The following is a 24,644-nucleotide window of genomic DNA, read 5'->3' as shown; positions in this document are numbered from 1 at the left end:
TCTAGAGACAGGCTCCTATGTAAGAAAGCTGCACAATGTGTGTTAAAATTTCCAAAGTTTTTCCATTAAAGGGAAACTGTATAGAAATAAACAACCATTTTAGCTGTGATTCAGTTTTAATTACCTACACACTACATTTAAGAATCTTTGATTTCAAAACCTATATTGTATGCTTTGATCACTTAATTTAAATAAAGCGTGACTATATTTAAGAATCTTTGATTTCAAAACCTATGTTGTGTGTTTTGATCACTTAATTTGAATAAACAAAGCATGACTAATAAGTAGGCATACTATATTACTCTGCATTACACAACTCACATTCAAAACTAAACACAGTTTTTATATAACCGAAGTGCAAAAAGCTTATTTAATTACTTATTAAGGCTGATTCAGAACTATAGCCTTCTAATATAGCTCTGTGTGGCTACCTTCCACAAGTTTCTCTACCTTGCCAGAATTAAGCAGTTTCTAGTTGAAGATAGAAAACTACAGTTCAGATCAGTCAGACCTTCATGTATTGAAGTACATACACTGAGAGAACCTATTCTCTGCCCACACTTTCAGCTGGGTTGAAGCTACAATAAAGTGTTCCACCATGTTCAAGAACAACCATAATATTCTGACAAGGAAAAAAAACAGCAAGCTCATTGAGCGCATCTTTGACTTCATACCCAGAAAAGCTCAAAAACATCATCTCAATGTTACAACTACTATAACATGTAATCACTATTATAAAATCAACTTTGTTCAACAAAGTAAGATCCTCATGTGGGGAAAGCTAAACAGTGTCTTATTATTAACAGTAATCATCTCAATATCTTTTGAGGAATAACAGTTTTGGAATTCTTCCATGATTATCCATTAATATCCCTATTGCAAATAGCATACAAAAGTAATATTTTTCCATACATTCTATCTAGCATTTTAAAATCCCATGTGAAGTATAGCAAACTCTGACTTTTCATTCTAATGGAGAGGCAACCATTCTGAACCAACAGACTTAAAGATGGTAAGCAACATTTTATTAAAAAAAAGCAATGCTTCAAGTTACTTGCAACTCATTTAAAAAAATCCCCTTAATAATTAATATATAGTTTTCAAAGTGCCATACCTATCCACCAGCTCTTTCATCCCTTCTTTATCTGGTACCAAAGATTGGTCTTGGTCATCTGCCAAAGGGGTCCCGGCTTGGCGATATATACATCGAACCATGTATCTTACTTCTGACCAGTAATTTTGAAGCTGCTGAGATTCACGTTCAGTCTCTGCTGAAATTTCTCTGCAAATCATAACAAAAATAGTTACTGTCAATTTGTACATCAAATAGGTGTATTGATCCCTACAATTCTGAAGATGGTCTTCAGGAAAAACCTTAAGTATCTAAAAACAGAATATATGGTTAAAATACAGCACAAAACTAGATAAGAGTTGCTACCATTGTCAGATAGCCCTGTTTAAGTAGTTCAAGCATCATCTAACAAACAAGCCACAATATACTGCGGAAGGTCTGACTACAGGCATTATGCTATTGAGTTTCAATTCAGTTCCTACCTGCGCTCATTACAGGCCTCACAGTTGCACGCTATGTCTGAAGGAGAGGAATTGCTAAGATCTGCAGCAGGCACCGTCTGCGCACCAACAGTTATCCTTCCTCCTCCTACAGATTCCTGCTGTGATCCACTGTTTCCAAGAGGCATGTGCAAAAGGAAGTCTTGGCTCTGAAATGAAAAAAAACACAGGTAGCAACTTTGGTTTGTAAGGTACAAGTGTAAAATGTTAATAGATAAGCAAATAATATGACAATTCTTAGTGCTGAATATATTTTGGGAGAAAATCACCAGGCACGCAGAATTTATCTTTGAAAAGACCAATAAATGCAAAAGATGGACTGAGAAAGCCAGTAATGTAAATAGAGTTCCATTTCTAATAATGGATGCATGTTGGTTATAATTATCATTTTTATGCTCTCCAGCATAAACAATGAACTAAGCTAAAGGGAAGCTTGCATCATCCATGATTAACCATATAAACTAGTAATATCTCTTCCGTCTCTTACTTGACAGTATGTTTGACTTCTGTAGTCTAACAATCCATTCCAGCAAAAAGCATGAAGTCTCCTTGTTTATAACAGCAAGGCACAGTGCTTTGCCATAATGGATGTCAGCACCAAAACCCAGTAACAGCAGCTTTCCATCTCCTGCATGCAGTGCTGCTCAGTCCTAGCAGATGAGAGACCTCTCTCCGCAGGCTGCCGGTATTTTGGGCTCCAGGTTCTCTTTCTCTTCTCTGCTCCAGCCCTAGTACACCATGCTTCCTTTCCTGCACCCTCCCAAGGTTGCCACCAGCTGTTTGTGATGCCAGGCAGAAGCTTCTTCCACATTATGAGAATGACAGAGGGCTTTTTTGCTTCGCTCCACATCCTGGAGCAGGATACAGACAGCTGTTAAACCAAACCTGCAGGCATCTACTGCCAACAGCAAGAGCAGCTTCTGGGGATGGTCCTGAAGCAATGCAAGTGTCAGAACATCCAGGTAATGACAGCAACAGCAGCCTGAGCACAAAAACATCTGTACAAAGCCACTTACACACTGGTTTGCAGTGACTGCTAACAGATTTGAGTTCTTCCCTCCCCTTTTTTTCGTAATTTGACCAGCCACCTAATCCATTTAGTTGCTTTAAGTTGAACTTGAAAACTTGGATACTTTGTTTGCTTTTAAAAATCCCTCTTGAAACAAGGCAACAGTTGCTAAACATCATCAATTTTGATTTGATCTGGAGTATTCATAACTTAACAAGAATTTTAAGAAGCAAGTCCTGCCTTCCTTGCACTTGTAGGACAATGTCTTAACTATCTGAGCTCAGTTTTAATGCAATTTGTCAAAACTTCTGACTCGATTGAACAATTACGTGCTTCAGTATTGCTGTTTTTTTGACATCTCTAGAATGTGCTTACTATCAGGCTATTGATATAATCCCCTTAAATGTTATTCTTTTTCGATTAATTTCATTAACCCTTGTTAAGAGCAAGAATATCAGTAAACAATAACTGTAAGTACAAGTGATATACTCTTAAACCGTCCTTATTAAAACAAGGATTAACTGAGCCACTAACACGAGTTTCACAACCTATGCTATACAAAGACAATAATTTTTCCACACTGAATTGTTTACTGAAATAAGATCTGCATGTGCCTGCAGGCTTGCGAACAGTCTGTTAGCTCTCTACACAGAGATGTCAGCTGGAATCTATAACGCTTCCAATTATTGGAAATTTGAGGCTTCCCAGATCAGTTGTGATGATTTGGTTCTTCAGTATGGCCTTATAGTTCACTTCTGATGGGGCCTGGCTGGACCTGACATAGAACTTGGTTTGTTAGGATGAGCATTGCTCTTACTGAGGTTGAATTCTTATTTGAAAATACTTTTTCACACTTAATTGCAAAAAAAAAAACCAACAAAAACATAGCCTGAAATGTTAACACCATGCATTAAATCAGTGTCTGCAGTGCTACAAAAGTGAGCGATTCTTACATACATACTATGCAAAGTGCTTCTTTATTAAAAAAGAAAAGGGAAAGTGACGGAACCGAGACAGGCAGGAAGGTAGCACTCTAAGTGCAGTCAAAGAACAGAGCAAGCACACTGGAAGCCCAAGGAAAACTTAGTCTACTACATAGACCACAAAGGGGGGGAAGTACATGTGAGCAGGCAGAATAGGAAAATACTGGATTGCATGAAGTAGCACTGGTAAGAGTTGAAGAAACCAAATTTAAGAAGGGGAAAGGACCAAGCATGAGATCCACTAAATTGAAAGGGCAAAAAACAGTAAGAGACTTCTCTGTTCAAAAATCCCAAACTCAGACCTCATTTTTCAAATGCAAGAAACAACCTGCCTGTTCAGTTTAGCTCATACGAAAAACAACTCAAGATCACCTAAAATTCTTTCCAAGCACTCACAATTTAAGTGGCTCCAAAGCACAGAGTAGCATTCAGCACATTGTAACTCATCTTCTTAGTGTACCACATTGAATTACTTCAACTCACCACAAGAGATTGCTCTATTGTAGCATGCCTCTCCTCCTTTTCGACTGTTCGTCTACAGTCTGGACACACCCACAGTGGAAGATGCAGCATATTGTTTGCTTTTGGAGATGTGGAAAGTGCTGTTTTGCTAGAATTTTTTATCCCGCTCTCTGAAAGCGAAGTATCTTTTCGTTCACTTCTACAAAGAAGACAATGCTCGCCAGTTGTATATGGTGCCCTTTGGCCCAAGCCAAAGGTAAATGGCGTCTACAAATAAAGGTTTTGAGAGCACACTGGTTATTCATAGAACACAACAGAAAAAGTTACTCAAATTTAAAAACAAACTAAAATTCTAAGTCATTATTAAATGGTAAACATTTCAAGTATCTCAAGATCAAACACTGCAGTCTTAATAACAACTGTTTGCCAAACTGGTATTACGAATAAATTCCATTTAAAAATAGTAATGCTTTTCATGGGCATGGACTACAGGTTGCATTATTTTAGATGGGGAACCTAAGTGCAAAAAACCTATTAGGTAAAGAAGGAATAGTACAATTCCTTTTACTGTTGTCATTCTCAGAAGTAAAAAGGCAAATAACAGTTCTGAAGTCTGGTGTCACCTTCCTGTTCAATATTTCTTGGAACAAAGACACTCTTAGCTAAGCTTCTTGCAAAACAGAAATTTAGCTTGGTTTTAACAACAACAAAAAAAATCAGTGAGGCCTTAAATCCACAATCAGCTATTGAGTAAAGCAAACTTGTTGACTTATGAGGACAAAGGCAATTAAAAATCTCTCATCTCACTTCTCTTCTCATGCTACTGTGCCTGAAGTCATGGTTCAGACACGAAATGCTGATTGTTCACCGAGACTGATGCTCTAAAATAGGTCAAGCAGCACAAGCCAAACAAGAGCAATTTCACAAGAAGTCAAAGTTGTAACTGATGGAACAAAACATCTTTTAATGGCAGAATTTCAGATTTGTCCAATTCTACAGCTACTAGCTCTGCCTTAATGATTAATATCCTCTGTGCAAGCCTCCATGTCATAAAATGGTTTGAGTTGGAAGGGACCTTAAAGACCACCCAGTCCCAACCCCCCTGCCATGGGCAGGGACACCTCCCACCAGCCCAGGCTGCCCAAAGCCCCGTCCAGGCTGGCCTTGAGCACCTCCAGGGATGGAGCATCCACAGCTTCTCTGGGCAGCCTGTGCCAGTGCCTCACCACCCTCTGAGGAAAGAGTTTCTTCCTTATATCTGACCTAAACCTACCCTCTTTTAGTTTAAAGCCATTCCTCCTTGTCCTATCACTACACTCCCTGATAAAGAACACCTCTCCAGCTTTCTTGTAGGCCTCTTACTAGGTACTAGAAAATAGTCACATTCTTTCTCAAAGGAAAGGCAAAATATTTAAATTTTATTTTAGTCATTCAAGCATCCATCTAAATACTGCTCAACACCAACACAACACTGCTTTAAGGATCCTGTAGGCCTATATTGCACAAGTACATATCAAGCAAGTTCTCTAGGGCAAAGAACTAAGTCAAGCCGTAACACAATTGACTGTCCTCTTGTCTTCACAGGCAGAACAAATGAATTCCCTGTTGTTGACATCTGAAGAGAAACAGCACAGCGTTATGAAGTTGATTTCTGTGTTTTGTGTTTCTAAAACTGACTCAACAATATGGAAAGAACCGAGAACTCTGGACTAATAAAAGACACATTGAAATCATTTCCCCAAATATCTTATCTTTCAGAAATTCCTGAAAAACTTAATAGATTTAATAAGAACAGCTGATCTCCCTCATTGATGCCATTTCAAGAATTCACACTTAAGCACTAGGGCAAGAAAAACACTCCTTCTCCAGGTGTTACTCAAGGTTTTCAGGTATCATCATTTAAAAAGGGAAGACTCGCTCTGACTTCTTAAAGGCAGAACGGCTCTACAAGCATGAACACATTTCTCAAGCTAGACACGGCTCTTGGCTGAGCTGATGCCTCATACTGACACCTAAACCCTGTCTGCAAAACACAGCAGGCCACCATGGCTGTTCATCCCCTTAGCCCTGAAAGTTTCCTTCCTAAAGCATGTTTTTGACACCAGATCAAGTCTTTGTTGGTATAATGAAGACGTTTCCAGCTTCTAAAGGCAAATCCTTATAAACATCAGCTGCAGAACATCTTCCAACAAGGAAGAAAAGTAGAGGAAAGAAAAGTAGAAGTGCAGAAGTTACAGCAACCTGACACTCTTTTGCAAAGGTAAGGTTCAGCACATACACCAACCACATCGCAAGGACTTCTGGAACTTTATCATCATTAAACAAACAAAACACACGATGGCAAATAAAGCAGGAACAACAATCTTAATGCTTGCTAGACAGACTCAGTAAAAACCCCACAGTCTCCTAACTGGGCCTGTATTTAACACAGACTTCAAGTTCAAACCAGAGTGCTAGGTCCCTCAAGTAAGATGCAATCAACTGCTAAGAATGAGAACTGAGGGGGTCACAGATGTAGTTGTTGTCTCTAAGCAGTTTATTTCAAAAAGGGTAGTTGGAACCTTGACAAAATCTAGACGATAAGGATCACAGCTATCTATTGTAGCTCCGTCATGCTGAAATGAAGTTATGGATTGCCTTTTCTTATTTATGAGATTAAGAATGCAGTGAACATTTGTTACAACAGAAATTGAATCTAGTCCAATCCAGAAATCATTTGAAGTCATATAAACATTGTATTTGTCTCTAGCAAAATCAGAGTTGAAGTGTACATTTTGAGACAAGATTTTTTGACTAGTCAAGCTTCGAAAAAAAAAGTGTGATGGATCTCTGCAAGAAAACACCCAGTCTCACTTTTTCCCTCTGAAACATGTTCAGATATAACATTCATAAAGGAAAGTTGGAACTAGGACAAGCTGGAACAGAAATAACCGCCTCTCTGCTATGTATTTAGATTTATTTCCAAGAATAACTTTATTACCATGAAACTGCATAGCTTTTTTCACATCTATGTCCAATTTCAAGCTTATTATAATATAATTTCACTTTAGAAATAGTAACTTGCACTGCTTTTTAAAGCTTGAACAGTGGAGTTACCAGAAACTGACTTCAGTTAGCCAAACCCTTAATGCAAACAAAAAAAAAATGTACATCTTGTTATTGATTCTTCCTCTATATGTCACTGTAATTCCTTCTCCCATTATTATATGACTGCCTCCATAATACGCACTCTCAAAATCTGGCTGCACATACCTGAGAAACACCTGTGAACTCTGATCCAACAGAATTGTCCGTAAACTGTGTACCATTTAGCGAAACCTGGAACAAAATAACAGTACACTGGTCAAGTTTTACGCTAAAAACAGCATTAAAGATTAAAAAATAGAAACAACAAAACCATTCCCCTGAATCTAAGGGTTGATAAAACAGCTTTTCAAGTTTCAATGACTGTTTGGCTGGAGACATAGGAAAAGCAATTTCTTCTACCATAAAGTTTTACTGATGCAAAAAAATAACAATTTATATATTTAAAGCTTTTTTTAGTATAGCTGTTTTATTAGCAGTGCAGCTCTGATCACGGAGAATTGACACAGAAAATAAGTCATAAGCAAAACAAAGTTTTCTCTGTATTTGGTTGTTTGCATTTTGCTTTTAAGCATCTATTGTAACTTGAGACAATTACCAAAGATTCCTTCCCTTACAAAGTGGAATACAATACTGCTTAGAAACGCATGCTGTGTTAACCAGGACGACTCTTCCATAGCAAGCCGCTGAGCTGCAGTCAGCTATCCCACCGCTGTAGCTTGATTTGCGCCAGTTTTGATTCACACAGAAACCGCTCAAAGATCTCTTTTGCACCCTGTTTTTCCACAAGTGTTGCAGAAACTACACCAGATACCAATGAAGTACTTTTTACAAGCCACAAGTGCTTTCATCCGGTACTATTTGATGACCCTAGAACAAGTGTGAAGTTCAGACAGCATGTAAATAGAAGTCGATGGTGGCAAAGAATCCTAAACTGTACTGCCTTGAAAAAGAAATTAAATGCGCTTGATTAAAAAAAGGGGGCGGGGAGAAAGAGTCTGTTTTTATTCCCCTTTTCTTGATCACTGGTTTCTTGCTTATATTTCAGATATAATGTAACTCATACCTTCATTCTACCTCTTCTGTTTGTGCTAACCTCCTTTTCTTCTCCAATTTTCTACCTGCTGTCTGATATTAATATTTTTAAGACTGCTTTAAAGACTACAACAACTATCCCATTTAACCTTAAAACCCCACATCTTGCATGCCAGACTTACAGATTTCGGAAAATATTTTTGCCCTGCTAACAAACCAGAGACTCAAACTGAAGCCTCCCCCAGCACAGAAGAGCATCCTTCAGCCCTACTCACCCACAGACTACCAGCTCCAGCTGCTTGGTTTACAGACCCATTATTGCAAAGCTACTGTCTACAGCTGGACTTTCGAAAGGCAAAGTAGAGGATAAAACCAGCTTCAAATTATTACTAGAGAAGACACGAATAAGAAAATTAACTTTGAAGAGTGGGCATTGAAGAAACACCCTCCTAATACGCAAGTCAGACACCTCAGGTCTAGAACAACGGGAGCAAAAAAATCAAATCAAGTTTGCTTTCTTATTTTTTCCACCCAATTTCCAAAAAGGGGAAAAAAGAACAGTTTTTTGAAGAAAAACTCTTCGTCAATTAAAGGGCTTCCAGTACTGGAGGTTGACTGGGCAGTTGGATGCATGTGCCTTCAAGAGCAAAGAAACCAGTTACAAAGTTTAGAGTGAAATTGGTAGCTGCCGCTCTGAAAGCACTTTTTGAGAAATTTAAAAGACAGACAAATCTCTCAAAAACCTTTCCTTTAAGGAAATACATATACCTTCCCTATATTCAAGAAACTGATTACAAGAAAAGCATCAGCCATAGTATTTTCACATGCTGATGCTGAGCGACCACACCTAAGGCGCTCAGAAATTTGACAAGAAAAGAAAAATATTGGGAAGTTTCTGTTATCCAGTACGTTTCATGACAAAAAAACTGAATGTCAGGAGTCACTGCTCCATGGAATAAGATACCTTTTCTTTTGTCAGTAGCATTGCATCTCTTGATCCTAGGCGCTGTGCATTGTTTGGTTCAAAATATTAGTATAAACCCCCCAAAACTCGCAGTGACCATAATATCTGCAGGAGAAACAAACATCAAGGAACTAAAAAAAGAAGAAACAAGCAGAGGGAATCATCACAAGTAAAATGTCTGTAGGCAATGAGATTTAAGACACTATGGAAGACTTAAGAAGAAATACAAAAAACAACTGAGAATACGGGAACAGGGAGGAAGGCACCAATGACATGGCAGGCAAGGGAAGGAGATGGCTAAATAGCACATCAGAGAAAAATTAGAGGAATCTCACAGAAGCAATCCAAATTGGGCTCAAACAATAGCAAGCTGAAAACTGCCTGGTTTTAAACAGGAAAAAAAATACAATGAGATGGTCTCAAAATTTAAGGAAATGAGGGATAAATCTAAAACTACAGCTACATCTTTTTTCAAGGCATAGGAGTTGTAAAGAGAAGGTGGTCTGTCAGAAGCTGTAAGGGTGAAAGTAAATGAAAAATACTCTCATTAGAAAATGCTCCAACAAGCCAAGGTCATGGCAGAAGCACCAGATTTATTTTTTTTTTCCATGTTCACTACCGAAGAGCTTCAAGATATTCTCCCCGTGAGAGCTTTCTTTACAGAGGAAGCAGTAGAGGATGTCTCAAAGCAAAGCCCTGCTGGAAGGCAGCATGTAGGCAAACGGATAACTCCAACTGACCACCAGGAGCAGGTGATGTTCAGGCCAGAGTCCTCAAGTAGCTCGGTGATGGAAGAGCTGCACTAACAATTAGCGTGTAAACGCTTGCTTCGTACTTCACTGCCACCAGAGGAGCAAGAGGTGGGTTTTGTTTATTTTTTAGTATTAAATTCTCAGAGCAGATCAAGGAAACACTGTCCCTGTCCGAAGTCTGGAAGAAGAAAGTGCCCGAGCTGAGGCAGCTCCCCCACAGCACCACGTTCATCATGTTCCTGAAGAGACTGCGGACAGGCAGAAGGGCCTTGCAGGATCTAGTTACTGGGCCGTATGTCAGCAGATGCCATTCAGTATATAAAGGTGAAGCAAGAGACAAACTAGGCAGCTGTCACTTCTGGACAACCCTGAGTGGTTTTTTTAAAACAGTCCTGAACATCTATTTTCAGGTTTGTTGTTTTTTTTTTTAAAAGGCTATTTTGTGAAGGTGAGTGCCAGAAGGAAAGCTGACAGACTGCCACGATCCCTAGGACAGGAACCGCGCATGCCCTCTTCACCGTAAGGTTAATTAGAAAAAATTATCTTCTGTTCTTTCTGCAGATGTTATTTACACTGAAAAACAATCTTGCAAGCTGCTGCCACACTAATTCGCCCTCTTTAAAGCCCTAGTTCTCTGGAAAACAGGCATGCTACCTCAGCACAGGATAATTCACGCCAGAAAGCACGAAGGAGGGAAGCCTTGCTGCAAGCAAGGCTCTGAAGTCACCTGAATGACCTTGAAGAACCGGCCGAGCAATTAGGACGCACACACTCCAACAAAGCCTGTCAGGAGCTGCTGTAATAGCCTGTCACAATCAAAATCGGAGCTCCCGTGGGCTGAGGGATGAGTTACGAGATCGGAAACACGCCCAGCTGCCCTGGGATGGAAGCCCGGTTATGTCACACAGGCAGCACGAAGAAAGCGAGGGATGACGAGGGATGAGAAGTCCCATGAAAACCTCAGGAAAAATAAAGGCACAGGGAACAGACTTGAATTCAAGTCGTCATCACTGAACCCTCAGCAGTTCAGAGATGTGATGCTGAAAAAGCAAGGTAATTAATCAAATTTATCCTGTGGGAAAACAGATAGAAAGCATCACACTGACTTTCTCAAGCGCAATAGGGAAGACACAGACTAGAGAAAGGTTACATGAAGGCTGTTACTTTATTCTACAACGTTCAAAGGTAATTCCATAGCACTTGAATTAATCCCCTTATTTTTCTATAGGGAGGTGAACAGTTACATTTGTTGAAACATCTGAGACAACCCATTTTCTGTAAGCAACTGCATAATACGGAGGAAACCCACCGCTCTTAGCCCTGCCCGTCTCCCTCCCCCAAAAACACCTTCAGAAAGCCATCAGGAGGTCCGGGCCACGCTACCTGCCCCCCTGCCTGTACCCATTGTGCCAAACCCCGCTGCCCCAGCTGCTCTGGGCCCTCTCGGATGCTGTACATCACCTCCCACCTCGGGGAGGGAGCAGCCCTGCATGCGGCCGCCCACCGAGCTCCCTCCCTCCAGCAGCCTGATGCCGCTCCGGCTTCTTCCCTGGGTGCTCTCCAGGCAGCGGCTGAGCTACGGCGCTCCTCTGCCAGCCGCGGCTAAATCTGGCCCAGAACTGCTGCTGCCGGCAGGTGAATGAAGCTGCCGGAGTCCTTCGTGAGCTCTGGAGACGAAGACAGATGTCTTTGTGCCTTCGGTCCAAGGGATAGGAAGATAGCGGTTTCAGGCAGTGAAAGTTCAGGCTCCTGCCCCCGTGCCCACAGCTGATTTAAGAACCGGGCATCGTGGAAGTCAAAGGCACAGATAAGCTCAAAGAACAAATATAAAAAAACACTGTGAGAAATCGGCTCAGCAGTAGATAGCCTGCATCACATCGTTTCTCTCTGGACTATGAAGAGCTGGAAAAGTACCATTAAAGAAGGATCACTCCACACGTGCTCCATCACTCTCTTCTCCACTCGTCTAGCACCAAGCCCTATCGGACAGGGCAGCACGTTGGCCTCTACGACAGCAAAGGTTTTGTTTCTTTTTGTGTTTCTTGATTGGTTTTAAACATTGCTCCCGAGCATCCAACCCTCAACACGTATCCCTTCCTTCAGTCTTTTTCTGAGCCCACACGATGCCTGGTTACTATGTGATACAGAGCAGTTCTCCAGAGGACGAGAGGGCTGAAACAGATCTACTGGGTAGTCCCATCACTCTTGCCTAGGTGCTTTCGTGTATTTCAATATTCTGACCATTTTTGTCCTCTGTCCTTTAGGAAACCCACAAAGAGCTTTGGAGGCACTGGAAGTACCCATCCCCAAGAGGAAGCGAAGCACAGTGATTTCCTGCTGAAGAAGCTCTTTGCTACAGTCTGGACAGATCACCTCCACGCACCAGGAGTGACAACCAGCTCACCCACCTGAACACCGTAAGCCCTCCAAGATCCCACCCAGAGCAAAACCGAAGCAAAACAATGCCCACGCCTCATAAAGCGCAACGTGATCTGGGCTGCAAGGGACAGCGTGTTCAGCCTTTTTATTTTACGGAAGTTGTTTAGGGCCATCTGAACCCGAAAGAAGCGGTGCACGGAGGTCCCGGAATCAGACAGACGATCACTCGAGACCGCACTCAGGAATCCCCTGGGAGAGGATGCCAGCATTACTGCTGCGGCTCAGGGAAGCTGTCGGGAATATTTACTGGCACTCCGGCCGGGGCCAGGAGCTGCGGAGGCTGCTGTGACACAGCCCACCTCCGCCTGCCGCAGCCGTCCCTGTCCATGGTCATGAAACTCCCGGCCCAGACTGGCCTTGGACTGGGAAGCTTTGGTAACAAGACAGACCTCTATGGATTTTCTGGGTGTAGCCATATTTTTAAAAGGTTAAATGCAGGAGTTTTCTTCCTAGCACAGGAATATGCAGCATATAAAACGAACATGCCCAAAGCCAAGCAGGAGAGTAATCAGCAGCGTGTACCAGACTTTCGGGATCATTGGCACAGCACTGCTCATGAAACTCAGGAAGCTACTGGAGTTTATTATTGTTTTAGAGAGAAATAAATCCTTTCTGATTTAATTCCAAACAGCTTTTAAGCAGTAATTGTAAATTGGTAAATATTGGACTGGCAGCAGCGAAGAGGCTGGAGGTTCCTACCTACAGGCATAATCACGATTTAATGTGATGCAGTGGTGAAACCAGAGTGAACTTAATTTTCAGGGGAGGGTTGTACATGGATAAGGACCTCCAAATAGTATTAGTAATCATGGGGATAAAGAACAAAATATCTTAGTACCCAACACTGATTTAGAAGCAGTTGTTTTTTTGCTTAGGAAACTGACATCATGAACACCCAATTTTTAGGTGATAATTACATGTCTTTAGTGACTCTGAACAGAACACACTTGTACTTGTTAACAGATGCTTGCTTGCCAGGGAGTCTCAGTGTTTGAGAAGCTTTGGAGAGGAAGCAGGGAGGTCAGTGATCAGCTGCCCAAGTCACCAGCTGAAGGCCACCAATAGGGAAGGCTGTGAAGCTTTCCTACAGGAAGAGATCTTGGTTCTACTAAAGATCTTGGAGTTCCAAACAGAAAGCAGAGAAAGCAGAGATAAGGTGATTATAACCAAAATTCGAGTACCCACATCAAGTCACCCAGTTGATTCATTTTGCAACTATTAATCCATTTCACCAAGCCTGCTATTTTGGGCACTAACACAAACTCCCAGGCTATCCTTTCCCAGCCTACCTTGAATAATTCTAGCATAGTCCAAACAATTGAGATGGGAAAACTTTTCAATGCATAAAGACGTATCCATGAATCAGTCAGTGATGCAAGAAGTCAGTCCCCTGGGACTCCTTCAAGAGCCACTGGAGTGCTTGCAGTTTCAGAAAGCCTTTAAATCTTCACTGAAGTCTGTGGAAGCGTTCCAGAGAATGTTACGAGACTTTTGTGACTCTCGCTATACCCAAAATTTGAAATACAGAATCTGAACGCTACCCTCAAATACAAAACAACCACCTTTTAGCTCTGAAAGAATCTAGTAGCAGGGGAAACAGAAGTTGCCAGAAGTTGAACGGCTGCCAAGAGTAAAGCATTAGTGAGAAATCTGGCACAGGTTCCAGATGGCAGAAAGTGCTCCGCATCAATACAGCTAATGTGTCGGGTCAATCCTCCGCTGCACTGGTGCCTAACATACAGCACGTTTACATTCAATAGCTATAGTACTTAAGAGAGATCATTAATAGCATAGCATACAAGTGTCCTCAAACATTTTTACCTTACCATGCTGTTCCGAAGTGGAAATAGCCAAATCTCCACCTGACAGCCAAGGAGCTGAGCACAAAGCAACTGCCTAACTCCCTCCAGGTCGCAGTAGACATTTGGGGAACAGGAGGAATCGAAACCAGAGCTGCTGCAGACAACCACGTCAGCTGTGAGATACCTCAGCTGGCTACGATAACCAACAGTATGCCACTAAAACCGATTTAAGTAAGATCCTGTATGTTGCTCCAAGTGGATCCAGCAGGTTGGAAATCTTGCCTGTAAAGCACGCTCCCTCCATCAGGCCTAGTCAGTGGGACTTACGTACCCAAGGGCTAAATACAGGAAATCATCTATAACGGGGGAAGGAAGAAGAGAGACAATGCTGGCACCACAAAAAGATGATTCATCTGACTTGAGAGAATTTGTTCTTGTTTTGTCTGTAAAGACGAGCAGAAGATAGGAAAATGCCGAGCAGATAGCTCAAGTGCTGCTCTCAGTTACAAAACCAAATGCTTGCTGCAGGAGCCAACGAGGCTGCTGCCAAGTAGGTCACTCATTTAGCCCTCCAAAAGGTAAGGCACAATACTCCTCCAGCACGTTAGGAACAACATATTAAACCTGTTAGGAGTCAGAGGTATACCTGGCGACAGACAATCGTCACTTTAATCCAAAAGGAGATATTCTCTACCCAAGTACCTCCACAGAAAACACCTATGACCTGTTCTCTCCAGCTTAACTTGTGCTACCAGTAAAGTTCGTGAGATCCCAGGTCAACTTATTTCTAGCTCAATAAACAGGCTTCTTGTTCGCAATTTCCCGGAAAATGCCCATTATTCATTCACTGTCAGACTTGGGTCATTTTGGTGACACTTGATTGCAATTTTCATCTTGTTAATGTAAAAACACAGACTTTGAGTATTTTCTCTATGAAGTCAACCCACACCATTACTGAATTTGGCTAACCCACAAGACAGGTTCTTTGAAGGCTTCCCTTCTTCAACAAGTCACATTATTAAAAACTTGTCACTCAGATGTAAACATCACACTATCTCCATAGCTTAGTAAAAAGTATTCATAAAACAATTCATCAAGGATAAAGGAGGTCAAACAGGCTGACAAGCTGCGGGCAGGGAGGCCTCATGTAGAAAACCTGATTTACCTTGCATATAGATAATGAAGTAAGCTTGCTGTGACTCAAGCCCCTACGAAATGATGCCTCAAGATCCCAAATATGATTTGCCTATTCTCCAACAGTGAAATAGGACCTTGGATATTAAGGCAAAATGGCAATAGAGTTTGCAACAGAAGCTGAAATTATTTCAAAGCAAATACTTTTTTCCAGTTGAAGCATCTATCATAACTGCTGTTCAACCTTCGGAGAGGAATCATATAGAAAACTGCAAGTATCAGGTGTGTACTGGATTTGCTCTAAGAGACCAATACTTCCCAGTCTCACAGAAGTTACAAGTGAAGAGTGAAGCTGCATCGGGAGGCTGTCCCTGTCTCACCCTTTTTGGGAGATATCCAAAACCAAAGCCCAGATGACAAGCCTCTGCTACCTCCTGCTAAAACTCAAGCCCCAGTTACTCAGCCAACAAGACCATGTGCCAAAAGTGGTTTTTTTGGTTTTTTTTTTGGGTGTTTGTTCTGAAAACATGACTTAACCATTTACATGCCCATTACAGGGCTGGGTGACCTGTACGCAGTCCTGCTGTTCAACATCAGGCATAAAGATTCGTAGCTGGAGAAAGCCGAAGGCACGTGTTTTTCCATTGTTTGCAAAAGTGCTGGCCATGCACTGCTAGCATCTGCCAGACCAAATAAATAAATAAATTGAAAAAAGTCACCCTGAAAAGTATACATAGTCAAGGTTTTGTTGTTTTTAACACCATTAGACACACAAAAACCTCAGAAATAGAGCAGGAAGGAAATCAGACAGCACTGAACAAAGCAGAATAGGAAAAAAAACAAATCTTGCAACTTTAAGTCTTTAAAGGATGCAAGTCCTCTGAAAACAGGTAAAAGCAACACTTCCTGTGAATTTACCCAGAATTGTTTATTAGCCAGCTGCATCTTCTTGCATTGGAGCCCTCAGAAAAGATACAACAATTCTGCTCTGACACAGTAATCAAAACCAACTCGACTCTATACAGCCACTTCAATTCACAAACCACAAATCCATCAGGCCTTGATTGACAACAAGCTATGCTCAGAAACAGCCATCTTAAGTGAGGTGAGCTACACCACAAATAAAGGTGCCTGAAAGTACCCCAGGAAAGTTTTTTGTTTTTTAAAATCCTACCTACAAAAGACAACTTTGAAGCAGCGCTTTCAAAAGAATGCTGACACTGTTATCCTGTAATGATTTTTAAGAGAGCAATGTCTATATATTCTGAGCTCTTCCTCCTGTACATTATTCAACGGCGCACAGTTTTTTCTTTTGGCTGAATCAACCTGAAATACATCCTCCAGGAAATGAGGACCTGTTAGGAAATACAGAGTTCACAGGTCATAGTGCCAACAATATGAAAGTGTTAACACAGGAAAAAAAGCTACAATCTCTACAGGAAATGGGAAGCGTTCATAAAGAAAAATTAAAAAGATAATTGGACAACGAACTACAATTGTTTAATTTTAACTTCCAACTTAAAAGAAAGGTTATACTAAAGAGGAGTTTTTCATCTGTTTTCATTTATCAAACAAAGACAAATGCCTTCTTTGGACATTAATTTGAATGATGCAGACTTGAACTACTAATTCCATTAAACTTACCGGTGGGAATATTCATTCGTATCTCAAGGCTAGCAATAACTCCCTCCCTGCCCCCTCCTCATTTTTAAAGAGTCTGATGTGACAACTAATCCCTATCAAAAACTATCCTAAGGAAAAAAAAAAATGCATATATAGGAATACACGGTAGCTTTTTGGAATGAAATGCCCAGATCCTACCAGCAGTGCTACCTACCTCTGCAGGCACTCAGTTGAATTCCGCTGCTAAAAACAACCCTATAAACATGTTTCTGAAGTACAGCTTTTAAGTACTGCCTGTCACATGAAATTTGTATAACAAAGGCCAAAAGACCTTCCTGTTTGGATGCCTTTTCAAACTGACAGATATGATCTAGCATAAACCCTATTTAAAGATTGCAAGTAGCAAATCACCTAAACCAGAATTCATCCCGGCTCAAAAGCAATTAGCAAATTTCATTATATTTGTTTACTCTCAATCATTGCTCTTCTTTCATTACGTCTTCAGACACTTCTATCTGATGAACAGTTGATTTCTTGCCTTCTGAGGAACTGGAAAGGGTTAGAGAACAGGCCCTTGGAGGTCAGGAACACAGTTATCATGATCCTGCCTACTAGGTAGCCACAGGGGAGGGTATTTGAGAAGAATTCAGTGCCAGATACAAATAACCCCCCTAGTCCTCCACGTGATACTGTTGTCAACAGATTCAAGGCCCAGGCTAGTTTTTTTTGTTTTAATATGCTAAATATTGTGCAGCTATGTACATCCCATCAGCACAGCAACCACAAAGGTCAGGCTAGTTAGGTCATATGAAGTTTTGTCACACTTGCGTGAATATTGGTTATTTGTAGCATACGAACAAGTATCAGCTACCCCTATCAACTGAGAGCTCTTTTCTATCCTCTTCCAAGTCCCTATATCCTCTGGAAGCTTAATCAGTAAAAATTCTCATTTTCTTCCGAGGCAGCAGCAAAAAAAGTTGCAGCATTTCCACGGTTCCCTAGAACGCCATAGAAGCGTACGCCTTTACAGCTACCACGCTAATTAACAACTGATGGTTTTCCAGGACAAAAAGCCGTAAGACTCGTGTCATCTGGGGAGAGGGTACTCCTCGCACTCAGAAGGGAACGAGCTGAAGCCACCCCTGCTTTTCCCAACGCAGTCGCCACCAGAAGCAGCACTGCCCCGAGCCCGCAGGCAGAGCTCGCCGCCCAGCCCCGCAGACATTCTTCCCGAAGGAAGACGCACGCTTCCAAGCAACGCTGACTGCCGTGGCCAGCCTGTGCTGACGAAGTCTCCTGTGGTTAATGGTTAATTGCCCTTCCGAGGAGAAGGATCGCTGCAGGAGAAAGCGCCAGATCCCCGATGCCGCGAGGAGTGCCTGTGCTTGCGAGCCTGATCTTGCCATTCTCCTCCTTTGAGCCAAAAGCCATCTGTTTCATTCACACACACAAAAAAGTCACAGAATCACAATTTACACCATGTTTAAGTACATAAACATGTACTAGAGAAATGCGTATCACACTGAAATCCATGCTGTACTGCAATAACTGAAATATATTGCCCTTGGGGAAAAAAAGGTGGATTTATCTGATTGTCAAGCTCCGCTTTTCAAACTACAGCACCACTGCTTGTGCACATGGACAGCTTCAGTGGATGAGCCGTTTCCTCACAGCATCGTAAGTACAAGAAAAACTCCCCTACAGAATAAAAAAAATCATTAATTTTGGTCACCAAAATCTGTTTAACTTTAAAGGAGGCGGAACAAGTGAAAACAGGATTTAGCACAAAAATATTAGGGCTTACTTAGCTTAACAAAGTGATGACATCACTAGGAAGGAATGGTGAAGGTAAAGACAGGAAGAATCAAATCCCTACATTTTGCAGACATCAGATACAAATCTGATAAATCACGGCTGCAAAGCGTGACATAAGCTTGTGCTCATCCTGTTCGTGATGCTATCTTAATTCTTTTCCTAAAGAATCATTTTTGAACAAAACCCAGATTATTGCATTAAGTATGAGGCTCTCGGCTCTTGAACTGTGTGTAACCAAGGAAGTACAGCACGCCCATACTCGTGCAACCAATTACTTGGCTCAAGAAGACCATTTCTTCAGAATGAAGCCAGCAGCAATTAACATCCTTATCTTCTCTCTTTGTACAGCATCCATCTGAGGTACTGCATGTAAACTGAACAATGTGTATTAGAAATTGGGTAGTTTACAAGCATCACTGTGCACACATTCAGTGATTTGTGCTGATAACTCTGGAATGTCTTTTCTTTCATCTTAAATTCATCGCTGTCTTTTATACTTTACATTTCCGATCCTCAGAATTTTTCAACCACCAGCTCCAAATCAAAAAGTTTCACATCTTAAGGGAAGATGAAAAAAGTCACAGGAGTCCAGGGCTTCACAAGCGTCTCCTGCTACATTTGCAACCGAACATCCTCTCAGAGATCAATTTTCTACCAAGATTTGGAAATGAATAGGGAAAAGGATTTGCTTCTATCAATGGCTTGATCCCAACCTTAAGACTGCTAAAAACAATTCCAAGATGCACCACGCTGCGCTGTCAGAAGACACTGCAAAGTATTAGCGCTGCTTCACGGCCCTCAGAGAGGCTTCATTTCGCCAGCCACCTTCAAGCGATGACAAACAGGAACAGCCACAGTGACAGCCACGCAGGGCCGGCAGCGAGAGGCCTGCGACCAAGTCCTCCCTGTGAGTGCACCGGGGGTAGAAGGAAGACGAGAATTAAGCTGAGGATTGGGAAAGCCACGTACAAGTTCCTGGAATACACTCAGCCTGAAGTAAAACACCACCAACCCCAGCGTGAAGCAAGTGAAAGAACTGAAAATCAGGTTAGTGAACGTCTATTGCAAAAGAGGTTTAATCAGCTAGCAAAAGGGATTTTGTTATTTCTACAAATAGACAGTACCAAAAAAAGTTGCCCAGATCCCATTACGTCTTATCCCCATTGATATCAAAAGGCTTTGTAGTTGCACAGATATATTTGTACCTGAGTTGCAGTATGACTTATCTTGGTCTTCCTGATATTTAAACCAAACTATTACTGGGGCTGATAGTTTTAAAGCTCTTACATGACTTCACTATGCAATTAAAGCAGAATTTACTATTCCAAGTTGAGTGTAAAAGCACTCAAAATTTCCAAGATAAATCCTGAAACTGAAATAAAATCAAATTTAGTGTTAAGCCCAAACGGGAGGAGGAGGAAGAAACCGTGCCTTTCCCTCATTTAAGTATAATAATTACCTTGTAAAGAGTTTCCCGCACACCATAAAGCGCTCTTCCCCAGTTCGTAAGTGAAATGGAGCAGGTAGACAAAATAACCGAACTAATTTAAGAGCAGACAAGCTTAGACTTGAGCGAGCGAGATCTGGGTCTGTACTACCTAGACGTGCAGTCACCCAGAACCCAGGCTCTTCTGAGGAACATGCAGGCAGGGAGATTGCTTTTTGACAACACACCACAAGTTCTTGAGGAGCACATATCCCCCCCGTGCAATCCTTTCCTTCTTTGTAGCCAAGCATGACACAGCAGAACGGAGCCGATCCATCTCCTCCCGCGATTCTGCCCTTCCTGTACTAGAAAGAAGTTCAATGGTTTTCCAGTAATTAGGCAGCAGCATGTGCTAGAGAAATACCAAAAGCTAACAATGAAGGTGATTCAAGCACTTCTCCCCCCCCCCCCCCCCCAGTACAACAGCCAGAAGTGTTCCAAGCAGGTAGTTCAAACACCCCAAAGGTCTTCCAACCAGCCCTGGCAAGTAACAACCACGCATACACTTTTTTTTCTAGTACAGAGTTGTCAGAGATCTAATCTGTTGTTTATCCTTCAATCCTGAACAGAAGCACATAACATCAATAGGACTGATGCAAAACAAAAATCCCAGGAACATGCCAGCACTTTGCCCACGAACAAGTAAGTTACATTCCTTCAAAGGCGAGTTCAGGATGCTTCAGACAAACATTTAGGAATGAATTACACGTAGCCTCAGTGATCTAACCGTAGATGCCCTCCTACAGGAATTATGTTGTAAGAAACTGCCCTTATCTGGTTAATCAGGCAAACTGGTGAAGGGTTCATCTGACTCACTCCTGACAGCAAAATCTCCTGAGATATTAAGTAAAGCCCTGCAAGGGGAACGGCATTATCCAAAGGACCAACCAAATGCAGCATTTCAATCCAGTTATGTGGTTTTTTCCCCCCACAGTATAGGGATGGAATTGCCAGGTGAATCACACACTGTACGTGGACGTGACACTGACAATCAAGGCAGAGAAATAATTCCCCGGTTCTAAGCCCCTTCACTTCTGCAAAATGAGCATCAATAAGAAGCAGAGCCCTATTTGATAGCTAGATTTAAGAGCAATCAGCAAAATTACTGGAGAAGGCTGCAAGCAAGCTTTAACATCAGATTTGTGATGATCTGTTAGAAGCATACCTTTGAACACAAAGCTGATCAGCTACAAATTAAGCCAACATCCACATCAGACTATCTCAGTCCCTGCACCTCATCCTCCCCAAAGTGCCCAGTTCTAGCTGTTTGCTGTACATGCATACGTCAAATCACTTCTTAAATGTCCTGCAGCCACCAGAAGCACACTGCTGAAGCCTAACGCATGGCGTGCTCCACCTACAGCTGTGGGAGGGAGAAAAGGACAAGCCAGGCACTGCCCAGGGAGAAAGCTGCCTGCTGGCCTTTCCTAGGGATGCACCCTCCTCCTCTTGTTCTCTGCCTGCCCTCAGACCCCAAAAAACCCTCAAGTGGCTGTCTGCAACAGCTCCTAGGAGGAGCAGGAATCTCAGGCATCACAGCTAACCTACAGGCAGCCGTGCACCACCCTGAAGGTGAGCTCAATGCTCACTCATCACACCAACCACCCTTCGTGGCTGCCCATCCATGCAGGTACTAGTTACACTGCTACAACGACCAAGAACACGTAAGGCATTATATATCCCTGCACAAAAAGCAGGGGCGTAACAAGCTCGAAGCTCCCCATCACAACTTGGGTAGGAACTACTTCATCCTGCAGACAACCCCAAGTGCTTGAAAACAGCATCGGAGGGCAGCTTTGGCTCCTCTGATCAGGTTCCGTGTGCAGGAAATGTAGAAGATTTCAAGGAATTAAGCCATAGAAGGCAACCTTTTGCTTGCTAACTTGAGTGAAGAACATTTTATACTAGGATCACAAGGAAAACAGAGACCAAAAGGTAAGCCAGAGGAACCTGAATAAGAGCCTCTAAGTTAGTGAAAGGAGTTACTCAAAGTTCACGTGAAAGAAGCAACCAATCCATCAGGGTTAGCCATGTGCATTCAACTGGAGGAAGCAGCAGAAAAGCAGCTAGAATTCTTTGTATATGAACAAGACTATCATCTACTGCCTAGAAGTGTATTCCCAGCTGGAATACTAACAGTAAGGCAATACAGTCAGTACAAAAAAGAAAAAACCACTCGCCAACAAAAGCCACCTCATCCCCAAAAGCCCAGGGCTGTTGTGCCTGGCTGCTAACGGACATAAACATCACCAAGCACAGAAGCACTCGAAAGCTGCACGCTCACTGCCATGACGAGTAGCAGAGAGATGGATGACACCTTCTCTGTGCAGGTAGGGGAGTGAAGAAAAGCACAGGACGTCTTGTTACAAGGAGATCCTAAGAACCTAGACATCTGCTGGATACACAACTCCAACACGAGTTCAAGAACTTGACTTTTTAAAAAAAACAAAAAACATGGAAAGCAACCAGAGAACCCTTCTTTAGCTGTAGCCAGCAAGAAAGAAGTGGCTGACAGTAAACAATGAGACAGTTACACTGGATGCAACCATAAAGTCAATGGTTATTGAAGAGGGAAAGGAAAGAAGAACAGCAAGAGACAGACCGAGACAGATTTAATATCATTAAATAAGAGCTCAGAGAAGGCTAGTCTAAGGCAAGGAAGAGCTAATTCTCAAATGACACAAAAGACACAAACAAATTCAAGAAAACCAAGCACAGCAAGAGAGCAGAAAACATAGCAAGAGAATAATGACTCAGAAAACGCATACAGAAAATGAATAACATGCGTAACAATGGCAAGAGAATAGAGGGGACAAATCAAAAAGGCTAAAGACAAAATGAAACAATTCTCAGCTTGAGGCTACTGAGAAAAATCATTCTATAAGTACGCTCCCAATAACAAGAAAGAATCTCTCCATTACTGAACGAAGACAGAAAACAGATTTAGTCCTCACTACGGAGATCAACTACAAGTAGGTGACGAGCACAATTAGCATCAACAAACAGGTAAAAACACCTTTCCAGAGTCAGACTGTGATTGGAAACAGCTGTACTGAAGCAGAAAAAATATTAAGTTGGCTTTATCTGGTAACATTCAACTCATTTGTTCAGGAAGCCCCCTAAGCCATCTTGAAATCCATCATCCTATCTTTGAGAACTCAAGGAGACACCCAAGATACCAGAAGCTTAAAGAAAGGTGAACGTAGGCTCTCTCTTTAAAGCAAATAAACAACACGTCTCCTAAATAAATAGAAAAACGAAACAAGAGGAAACCAAGTGAAGGACAGAAACACCTGGGGAATAATACTGCCTTAGCTTAGCTTCAGTTCCAAGTAAAGTTAATCAAGTATATTCAATCCCTTATTTTTAATCACTTAAATGATATTGAGAAGAGGACCAGCCACCCCAGTTTTGTAAACGAAAAAAAAAATAAGCAATGTCAAAGACACTACTTTCTTCCACAATGGAGCTGCACAAAGGAGGAAGAAATACCATGATTTACTCGACTAAGCCTTACTTAGGAGGCTCTTTACTAGACCAACTAAAAAGCAAGATCTAGATAGAAGCACTGTGAGTTTCTACAGAGGTGTAGGTGACTGTATGCAGAAGAGTTAACAAGGTCAGCCCGCTGGAAAAAAGGCTAATGCTCCAGTGGGCCACCTAGCTTATGTGACACATGACATAATCCTCCCACCTAATGCCGCTCCGCTAAGTCTTCCATGGAGAACTGCAACTCCTTCCCAGCACGGTTCTCGGAGCTGGACACGAAGAGCAGGGAGAAACGCTGCGAGAGAAGGAGACCACATCCAGATAGAGGAACCTGCCTGGGAGGAAGCGGGGACACCGGGCTCGGGGCTCAGACAACCGCCGGGAGGAACTGGCAGTTCCCAAACAGAACGAGCAATAAAGTGCTTGAATTGCAGCAAGGGAGACTCACATTATCCAGTCGAAAATTAGCAGCAGAGTATTTAAGGACAAAAATAGGCCGCTTGGTGCGGTTGCGGAGTCTCCATCACCGAGGTCATCAGAAGAGCAGGCTGCACCAACAGCAGCACCACCATGGCTGTCTCCATGGGCCAGGAGAGGGAGAAATGAGCAAGATAAAAACAAGGGTGGAATGAAACTTCAAATTACGGTTTTATAGCCCTGATAGGAGGCTCTGGAACATTACATCCAGCTCTAGTATCACACTTAAGACAGTTTAAAATGTGCAGAAGGAACTGAAGAACTACCCAACTGCCAGAGCACACGCTTCCAGTACCTGAGAGCCTCATTTTAGATTATGAAAAAGGAATTTGAGGGGAATCCTGTTATAATAGACAAATACCTTCACAAAAATAGATCATCAGGTTCTAGTGAGCTCCTTAACAAAAAGCCTACAAGACCCACTGCCCAGCTATTCAGCAACAGCATCTTTGTTACAGACCAGCATTAAAGACAAGGATTTCGATAAGACTGTGGCAAAGCATTTTTCACAAAGTAAG

The 24,644-nt window shown here is 42.0% G+C and overlaps 1 protein-coding gene across 2 annotated transcripts in view; it reads right to left on the bottom strand.

Moving 5' to 3' along the window:
* The window catches only part of FAM193A (family with sequence similarity 193 member A), a 126,277-nt gene that overhangs the window by 89,030 nt on the left and 12,603 nt on the right, over positions 1–24,644 (bottom strand). For both annotated transcript variants that reach the window (XM_066996505.1, XM_066996506.1), the window contains exons 2-5: positions 7,279–7,344; positions 4,048–4,293; positions 1,555–1,721; positions 1,115–1,282 (exon numbers count right to left, since the gene is read on the bottom strand). In XM_066996505.1, the coding sequence (XP_066852606.1) occupies positions 1,115–1,282; positions 1,555–1,721; positions 4,048–4,293; positions 7,279–7,344 (647 nt within the window). The remainder of the gene's footprint in view (positions 1–1,114; positions 1,283–1,554; positions 1,722–4,047; positions 4,294–7,278; positions 7,345–24,644) is intronic.

Source organism: Anser cygnoides, chromosome 4 (assembly GCF_040182565.1).
Source record: "Anser cygnoides isolate HZ-2024a breed goose chromosome 4, Taihu_goose_T2T_genome, whole genome shotgun sequence".
In the NCBI taxonomy this organism is placed as follows: domain Eukaryota; kingdom Metazoa; phylum Chordata; class Aves; order Anseriformes; family Anatidae; genus Anser; species Anser cygnoides.
This window is presented reverse-complemented; position numbering and strand designations above follow the sequence as displayed.